The 10,196-nt window shown below is 48.6% G+C and overlaps 1 protein-coding gene across 1 annotated transcript in view; it reads left to right on the forward strand.

Annotated features, from left to right (window-relative positions):
* The first annotated feature begins 1,310 nt into the window (after positions 1–1,310).
* The window catches only part of DIPK1B (divergent protein kinase domain 1B), a 97,318-nt gene continuing 88,432 nt past the window's right edge, over positions 1,311–10,196 (forward strand). Inside the window, exon 1 of the mRNA XM_075324344.1 lies at positions 1,311–2,808. Within this exon, the coding sequence (XP_075180459.1) occupies positions 2,746–2,808 (63 nt within the window). The 5' untranslated portion in view covers positions 1,311–2,745. The remainder of the gene's footprint in view (positions 2,809–10,196) is intronic.

Consider the following 10,196-nt stretch of genomic DNA (forward strand, 5'->3'; position numbering starts at 1 on the left):
TCACATCAGCGAAGAGGAGGTGCAGCAGCTGCGGCTCAGGATGCCAGTATACAGAGATTATATAGGAATGGAGCTGCAGTGAAGAGGAGGTGCAGCAGCTGCGGCTTAGCCTGGATGATGGATAAGGGGGAGGTTAATAATCAGTCGCTGCCTCCCACCCTCCCCGGCTGCACCTGCTCCAGGCTCCCCCTCTCTGTGCTGCTGCTGCTGGATTTTGCGTCGGCGGACAGATAATCCTCAGAGCTGGAGCTCGGCTGTAAGGAGCGGCGGTGTGCTGTGCTCCGCAGCATCGTGCACTGAGCCGGGCAGCAGCACACCCGGGCGCCGAGGAGCCACAGCACGGCGGCTCCAGGGCCGGAGCATCGGTATCAGCCGGAGCCGTCACAGGAGGCGGAGACGCCGGGGAGGGGGCTGCGACCATGGACCCTCTGCCTGGAGAGCGGTGAGCCCACCGGGCTGTGCAGGACATGCAGGCTCTGCCGGGTGAGAGGGGCAGCGGGGGGCTGCAGGAGTGACAACAGGGGGGCTGCAGGAGTCACAACAGGGGAAACAGGGGGGCTGCAGGAGTGACAACAGGGGAGACAGGGGGGCTGCAGGAGTGACAACAGGGGGGCTGCAGGAGTGACAACAGGGAAGACAGGGGGGCTGCAGAAGTGACAACAGAGGGGAGTTCGGGGGGGGCTGCAGGAGTGACAACAGGGGAAATCGGGGGGCTGCAGGAGTGACAACAGGGGAGACGGGCATCGGGGGGCTTCAGAAGTGACGACAGGGGGGCTGCAGGAGTGACAACAGAGGGGAGATCGGGGGGCTGCAGGAGTGATAACGGGAGATCGGGGGGCTGCAGGAGTGATAACAGAGGGGCGTTCGGGGGGCTGCGGAGTGATAACAGAGGGGCGTTCGGGGGGCTGCGGAGTGACAACAGGGGAGATCGGGGGGTTGCAGGAGTGACACAAGGGGAGACAGAGGGGCATCGGGGGGCTTCAGAAGTGACAACAGGGAAGACGGGGGCTGCAGGAGTGACAACAGGGGAGATCGGGGGGCTGCAGGAGTGACAACAGGGGAGATCGGAGGGCTGAAGGAGTGACAACAGGGGAGATCGGGGGGCTGCAGGAGTGACAACAGGGGAGATCGGAGGGCTGAAGGAGTGACAACAGGGGAGATCGGGGGGCTGCAGGAGTGACAACAGGGGAGATCGGAGGGCTGAAGGAGTGACAACAGGGGAGATCGGGGGGCTGCAGGAGTGACAACAGGGGAGATCGGGGTGCATCGGGGGCTGCAGAAGTGACAACAGGGGAGACAGAGGGGCATCGGGGGGGCTGCGGAATTGATAAGGGACCAGAGCAAACAGCTGGGTGAGAGGGGCAGCTGAGGGGTGCAGGAGTGACAACAGGAGAGACAGAGGCAGCAGCAGGGTGCTAGAGGAATGACATCAGGGGAGACAGGGGTAGCGGTGGAGACAGGGGGGCTGCAGAAGTGACAACAATGGAGACAGGGGCTGCAGAAGTGACAGTGGTGTAGAAAGGGAACAGTGGAAACAGTTGGGTGAGGGGAGACAGGGGCAGCGGGGGCTGCAGAAGTAACAAGGGTGTAAAGAGGGAGCAGTGGCAACAGGGGAGAAGTGACAAGGGGGTAGAGAGGATCAGGGCAAGGAGTGGAAACAGGTGTCAGGGTCTGTATGTGACTCAGGAGTTACAATACTATGGGGGATCCTAAGAAAAGGGGAGCTAAGTCCTGAAATTGGGAGAGGAATTGGCGCCATTCTGGCAGAGCTGATATGTCACTAGGTGTTTGGGTGGCTGGTATCGTGGCGTGCCAGGGTTATTGGGTGGCATATAATGAGCTCTGCCAAGACTGAGAGGGATCACAGGGTCACATGAAAGAATCAAATGGGTCAATAAAGAACCCTGGAGACTTCTCAGGGGGGAATGACGGGGTGTCCTGCAAGACTGGGGGAGCGACATCTAGGGAACACGAGTGAGAGGAGCCGGTTGTCGTAGGGGACATTACGAAGTTGTACCTGGAGTCGTGTAGGCTAGCCGGGATGCCCTCGCTCTGATAGGGGGTCAGGGTGATGATCCTGGGGTACTGTCTGTGTAGGAGGGGAAAGGGCAGTGTAGCAGATTATTGGGGTGCACTGGTCAAATGGTGACATTAGAGGTCTGTACTTGGCGTTTAGCAGTTTTTTTGGCTGGCGGTGCACCCTTGTTCATTGCAGGGAGGTGCATGGAGCCTGCAGTCGGCGTCACACAGAGCCGCAGACCCCAGTAGTGACCCGCAGGCTGAATAAACAGAAAATGACTCCTCTGTGGCAGCATTGAAAAGAACAGTAATTCCGTGGTGGGAAGTGCCGGAGCCCCAGATCCTGGAGATCAGCAATCCCTGCTGGCAGTGGGAGAAGCTGTCCCCTCTGCGCTGCCTCCTGCCAGCCTCTGCGCTGCCTCCTGCCAGCCTCCCAGTGACTATCAGTGCTACATTGTCTTCTGGACAAGTCAGGGGTGAAACAACCTGACGGCTCTATCTGGAATGTGGTCCCCTACGTGACCTGGAGGAGATCGCCGGGGCGTACAAAGAGGACATAAACACAAGCGGTCACTGGATCCAAATCTAATGGGTCTCTGGACATCGTACAAGTCACATTGAAGCCGGACCCCTGGATGGTTATCGTGACATTTCTCCATGATCGTCTACTTTAGGGGAGCTGGACATTACCCTTCCTAGCTGGACTGGTCCCCAGGAATAAGGAGGATGAGAAAGCTAAGACGGTTCGTCCACATGGTCCTGTTCTGCCCGCTTTCCAAAGGGCTCCAGGTAAGAAGCCAACAAAGAACTGTACCATTTCGTGCTGTGACCGCGTGTGACTTCTCATCATGTATGAGGAGCACTGGGGTTATTTGCTTTTACCACCTCCTTGGATGGACGGATGTGTGTGATGAGACATATGGGGCTTTACATATCGTCAGGGAATCCTTGGCCAATAAGACGACACATAGTAACTGCTCACGTCCTATACATATATCTGATCGCCCTCGTAGGGTCCATAATGCCGGCTCCGTGCCCCCAGCCTGATCTATATATATGATGCCTCTTTTGTCCATCTTCCAGCCGGTTGTGACATTTTCCTATGGAGTCTGCGGAGCAGCAGCCACCTGCCTTGTTAATAAGGGGTTAAGCAGAGGAACCTGAAGTGTAGTTACATTCAATATCCTCTTCATTAATAATGAAAGAGCAAAGTTGAGGAAATCACAGGCAGATATTAATGCACTTTCGGCTCCTGCTCCCTGGAGAAGACTTGAAGACCTTTGTTAGTTAAGATCATTGACTGTTTGCTTGGCATTATGTGGTTGTAATGCCGTCCTCTCGGTCTTGGCCGTCCTCTCGTCCTCGCCCGGTTCTTGTAGGGCAGCCTTGTTATCTGAATCTTCCTTGGAGACGGGTGACATAAATCTTCTTCACGATTGTATTCCGAGCCTCCATTCATCTGGTTACATTGTAGGTGACGTCCTTGTCTGTAGATAATACCCGGGATCCTGGATGTTGGTTGTTTAATACCCCGGATGGAGGTTGTTTTTGTCAGATATACGACTTTTGGAATTTTGGATCTTCTCCCATGTATGTGATGGGGTCTTAGAACATGGGAACATTTTGTTTTAAATGCCCCCCATCTTCCCCATGGACCTTGAACATTGGAATGGCCCACCTCATTGCTTGAGGAAAGCAGACAGATGGTCACGCCATCCTTCTCCCCACAAAATACCAGAAAGGGGGTGAAGGATGGTGTCCTGGAAACTCACAGGAGGTGGCAATGTATTCTGTGAGGCCGGCTCATTATGGACCCGACTGGGGAGTAACCGTGCTTGTTCCTGGCCATGTCCTTATTAATAAAGGGGGGAAAAGTCCAGAGTAATTACTACAGGTAATGGGGGCAGACGCCTCCCGACCTCCCACTAATATGGCCACGGAAGATATTACCTCTGTATGTGCATGGTCACATTGTATCCAATACACCCAGAAATCGGCTAGAGATTTCATCCTTTTTTTCCCCCTCTCTTTTTGTAGTCTGGATGTGCTTCCTTTTTACTCATCCCAGCAACAGTACATCACGAAAGTCAGTACACCCCTCACATTTGTGTAAATAGGGACAGCGCTGCAGATCTGACACTGTGATACAATGTGCAGCTTGTATAGAATGTGCAGTGTCAGTGTGCAGCTTGTATAGAATGTGCAGTGTCAGTGCGCAGCTTGTATAGAATGTCCAGTGTCAGTATGCGGCTTGTACACAATATGCAGTGTCAGTGCGCAGCTTGTATAGAATGTGCAGTGTCAGTGCGCAGCTTGTATAGAATGTGCAGTGTCAGTGCGCAGCTTGTATACAATGTGCAGTGTCAGTGCGCCGCTTGTATAGAATGTGCAGTGTCAGTGTGCAGCTTGTATAGTGTAAATCACTCATCACAGCCATTAATGTCTAAACCGCTGGCAACAAAAGTGAGTACACCCCTAAGTGAAAATGGCACTCAATCAGCCATTTTGCCCTCCCAGGTGTCATGTGACTCATTAAAGTTACAAGGTCTTCGGTGCGACTGATGGAGCAGGGGTGTTACATTCGGTGTTATTACTCACACACTCTCTCATACTGGTCACTGGAAGTTGATCATGGCTCCTCATAACCACGAATTCTCTGAGGGTCTGAAAAAAAATAATTGTTTCTTTACATAAAGATGGCCGAGGCTATAAGAAGATTGTCACCACCCTGAACCTGAGCTGCAGCACAGCGGCCAGGACCATACAGAGGTATAACCAGACAGGATCCACTCAGAACAGACCTTGCCATGACCGAACACAGAAGTTGAGTGCACGAGGTCAGCGTCATATCCAGAGGTCGTCTGTTCAGAATAGATGTATGAATGCGGCCAGCATTGCTGCAGAAGTTACAGGGGTGGGGGGTCCGCCTGTCAGTGCTTAGACCATACACCGCACACTACAGAGGTTACAGGGGTGGGGGGGTCCGCCTGTCAGTGTTCAGACCATATGCCGCTGAGGTTACAGGGGTGGGGGGGTCCATCTGTCAGTGCTCAGGCCATGCACCACACATTGCAGAGGTTACAGGGGTGGGGGGGGTCCGCCTGTCAGTGCTCAGACCATACACCCCACACTGCAAAGGTTACAGGGGTGAGGGGTCCACCTGTCAGTGCTCAGACCATACACCGCACACTGTAGAGGTTACAGGGGTGAGGGGTCCACCTGTCAGTGCTCAGACCATACACCACACACTGCAGAGGTTACAGGGGTGGGGGGGTCCGCCTGTCAGTTCTCAGACCATACACCGCACACTGCAGAGGTTACTGGGGTGAGGGGTCCACCTGTCAGTGCTCAGACCATACACCACACACTGCAGAGGTTACAGGGATGGGGGGTCCGCCTGTCAGTGCTCAGACCATACACCGCACACTGCAGAAGTTACAGGGGTGGGGGGGTCCGCCTGTCAGTGCTCAGACCATACACCACACACTGCAGAGGTTACAGGGGTGGGGGGGTCCGCCTGTCAGTGCTCAGACCATACACCACACACTGCAGAGGTTACAGGGGTGAGGGGTTCACCTGTCAGTGCTCAGACCATAAACTGCAGAGATTACAGGGCTGGGGGGGTCCACCTGTCAGTGCTCAGACCATGCACCACACACTGCAGAGGTTACAGGGGTGGGCGTCCGCCTGTCAGTGCTCAGACCAAACTCTGCCCCAACCCTGGTCTGTTTTCCCACCGGGGTCGTCCGGTGGTGCCCAAAAGTGTAAGATTATTGGCGATCCATCTAATGTCCGGTTGTGGTATATTTACTCGGTTGAGTAGTTTTCCATGTGTGGACATCTGATCACTGCTTTCTTGTCTCATATTTTAGCAGGTTTCCTCATCATCACCAAACATTTTATTTGTGTGTCCAAGGTACGGAAATTGGCGGGCAGTGACTGAGTGCGCAGTCTTGAGGTGCAGTCACACGGATGACGATGGCATCCAAATACATGACCAGTGAGAGCTGCATAGAAATACATGCTGCTAGGCTCAGGTCAGGAGAGCCGCTGGCCAGGCCATGCATTCGGATACCATTATAGTCCGTGCTATACGGCCGTCTGACTGGGCTCTTTTAGAAATGCTGATCAGCTATCAGGCTGATTCTATACATACAGTGCTATACTGGAACTATCAGGCTGAGTCTATACATACAGTGCTATACTGGCACTATCAGGCTGATTCTATACATACAGTGCTATACTGGCGCTATCAGGCCGATTCTATACATACAGTGCTATACTGGCACTATCAGGCTGATTCTATACATACAGACAGTACTATACTGGCACTATCAGGCTGAGTCTATACATACAGTGCTATACTGGCACTATCAGGCCGATTCTATACATACAGTGCTATACTGGCACTATCAGGCCGATTCTATACATACAGTGCTATACTGGCACTATCAGGCTGATTCTATACATACAGTGCTATACTGGCACTATCAGGCTGAGTCTATACATACAGTGCTATACCGGCACTATCAGGCTGATTCTATACATACAGTGCTATACCGGCACTATCAGGCTGATTCTATACATACAGTGCTATACCGGCACTATCAGGCTGATTCTATACATACAGTGCTATACCGGCACTATCAGGCTGATTCTATACATACAGTGCTATACCGGCACTATCAGGCTGATTCTATACATACAGGGCTATACTGGCGCTATCAGGCTGATTCTATACATACAGGGCTATACTGGCGCTATCAGGCTGATTCTATACATACAGTGCTATACTGGAACTATCAGGCTGAGTCTATACATAGTGCCAGTATAGTACTGTCTGTATCAGGCTGAGTCTATACATACAGTGCTATACTGGCACTATCAGGCTGATTCTATACATACAGTGCTATACTGGCACTATCAGGCTGAGTCTATACATACAGTGCTATACTGGCACTATCAGGCTGAGTCTATACATACAGTGCTATACCGGCACTATCAGGCTGAGTCTATACATACAGTGCTATACCGGCACTATCAGGCTGATTCTATACATACAGTGCTATACCGGCACTATCAGGCTGATTCTATACATACAGTGCTATACCGGCACTATCAGGCTGATTCTATACATACAGGGCTATACCGGCACTATCAGGCTGATTCTATACATACAGTGCTATACTAGCACTATCAGGCTGAGTCTATACAGACCTTTAGTTGTCAGTTCGATGTATAGATTTTGAAACACAAGCAAGTAAAGTTTGTAAAATCTGCAGCGTGTTGAGTGACAGCAGCTGAAAGCTGGGGGGAGTATTCATAGTTGTCCCCTCCCCCTGTTATTTATGCTACTTCTACTATACAATAGTTTTACTTTGTGACTAAAAGGATCTGTACTGATGTCATACCCATGTGACCAGAAGGGGGCGGGGAAAATGTTGCTTCCCGATATAAGCTGTTGGCTGAGGCCCGCCCCTTCTGGTCACATGGGCATGACATCAGCACAGGTCCTTTTTAGTCACAGTAAAACAATTCTATAGTAGAATTAGCTCAAGTAACACGGGGCGGGAATCACTATGAATACTCCCCCAGCTGTCAGCTGATCGGCAGCTGCTGTCACTCAACACTGCTGATTTTACAAACTTTACTTGCTTGTGATTCAAAACCTATACATCCCAGCTGACAACTACAGGTATATAAAGAAACAGTATAGCACTGGCTTTAGTTTATATAGGAAAATGCTGGGGATTGGTGCGCTTTAATCTCCCACTGATTATTGTCCTCTTAGGCTTGTGAGTTGAGCTTAGCCAAAAGGGCAGGGATTTCTATTGTCCTTTTGTGGACAAAAAAGAGGGGAGAGGCTCCTGCTGCAGACAATTGTCTTATCACCAGTCACAGAATAGAGGAGGATAGAGCATGACTGAGCTGCCAATCACAGATATCATTTCCATATATATACTATGTATGTATGCGTATAAAATTCTCTCTCTCTCTCTGTATATGTGTGTGTGTGTGTGTGTGTGTATATATATATATATATATATCTATATATCTATATCTATCTATATATCTCTCTCTAACATAAAGATAAAATATTAATGTTCTGGTGAAGAATCAACAAGTGGACCCAATTGTGAAGATGAACGATATTTATTGCTTATTTTAAAATTTTATGAAAAACAAATAACTGAAAATTGGGGCGTGCAATATTATTCATCCCCTGTAAGTTAATACTTTTTAGCGCCCCCTTTTGCTGTGATTACAGCCGCAGTCTCTTGGGGTCTGTGTCTATCAGTTTTGCACATGGAGAGACTGAAATTCTCGCCCATTCTTCCTTTGTAAACAGCTGGAGCTGAGTGAGGTTGGATGGAGGTGTTTGTGAACAGCAGTTTTCAGCTCTTTTCACAGATTCTCGATTGGGTTCAGGTCTGGACTGTGACTTGGCCATTCTAACACCTGGATATGTTTATTTGTGAACCATTCCATTGTAGATTTTGCTTTGTGTTTGGGATCATTGTGTTGTTGGAAGACAAATCTCCGTCCCAGTCTCAGGTCTTTTGCAGACTCCAACAGGTTTTCTTCAAGAATGGTCCTGTATTTGGCTCCATCATCTTGCCATCAATTTTAACCATCTTCCCTGTCCCTGCTGAAGAAAAGCAGGCCCAAACCATGATGCTGCCACCACCATGTTTGACAGTGGGGATGGTGTATTCAGGGTGATGAGCTGTGTTGCTTTTACGCCAAACATATCGTTTGGCATTGTGGCCAAATAGTTGGATTTTGGTTTCATCTGAGCAGAGCACCTTCTTCCACATGTTTGGTGTCTCTAGGTTTCTTGTGGCAAACTGTAAACAACACTTTTTATGGATATCTTTGAGAAATGGCTTTCTTCTTGCCACTTTTCCATAAAGGCCAGATTTGTGCAGTGTAGGACTGATTGTTGTCCTATGGACAGACTCTCCCACCTCAGCTGTAGATCTCTGCAGATCATCCAGAGGGATCATGGGCCTCTTGGCTGCATCTCTGATAAGTCTTCTCCTTGTGTGAGATGACAGTTTGGATGGACGGCCGGGTCTTGGTAGATTTGCAGTGGTATAATACTCCTTCCATTTCAATATGATCGCTTGCACAGTGCTCCTTGGGATGTCTAAAGTTGTGGAAATCTTTTTGTAACCAAATCCGGCTTTAAACTTCTCCACAACAGTATCACGGACCTGGCTGTTGTGTTCCTTGGTCTTCATGATGCTCTCTGTGCTTTACACAGAACACTGAGACTATCACAGAGCAGGGGCATTTATACGGAGACTTGATTACACACAGAGGATTATATTTATCATCATCAGTCATTTAGGACAACATTGGATCATTCAGAGATCCTCAATGAACTTCTGGAGTGAGTTTGCTGCACTGAAAGTAAAGGGGATGAATAATATTGCACGCCACAATTTTCAGTTATTTACTTTTTATAAAAGTTTTTAAAATAAGCAATAAATTTGGTTCAACTTCACAATTGTGTCACTTGTTGTTGATTCTTCTCCAGAACATTAACATTTTTATCTTTATGTTTGAAGCCTGAAATGTGGGAAAAGGTTGAAAATTCAAGGGGGCCGAATACTTTCGCAAGGCAATGTGTGTGTGTGTGTGTGTGTGTGTGTATGTATGTATGTATGTATGTATGTATGTAGATAGATATATAGATATATATATATATATATGTATATGTATATGTGTATATATATATATATATATATATATATATATATATATATATATATATATATATATATATATATATATATATATATATATATATATATACACACACAGTGCCTACAAGTAGTCTTCAACCCCCTGCTGATTTAGCAGGTTTGATAAGATGCAAATAAGTTAGAGCCTGCAAACTTCAAACAAGAGCAGGATTTATTAACAGATGCATAAATCTTACAAACCAACAAGTTATGTTGCTCAGTTAAATTTTAATAAATTTTCAACATAAAAGTGTGGGTCAATTATTATTCAACCCCTAAGTTTAATATTTTGTGGAATAACCCTTGTTTGCAATTACAGCTAATAATCGTCTTTTATAAGACCTGATCAGGCTGGCACAGGTCTCTGGAGTTATCTTGGCCCACTCCTCCATGCAGATCTTCTCCAAGTTATCTAGGTTCTTTGGG

The sequence above is a fragment of the Anomaloglossus baeobatrachus genome, chromosome 9 (assembly GCF_048569485.1).
Source record: "Anomaloglossus baeobatrachus isolate aAnoBae1 chromosome 9, aAnoBae1.hap1, whole genome shotgun sequence".
NCBI classification, from domain to species: domain Eukaryota; kingdom Metazoa; phylum Chordata; class Amphibia; order Anura; family Aromobatidae; genus Anomaloglossus; species Anomaloglossus baeobatrachus.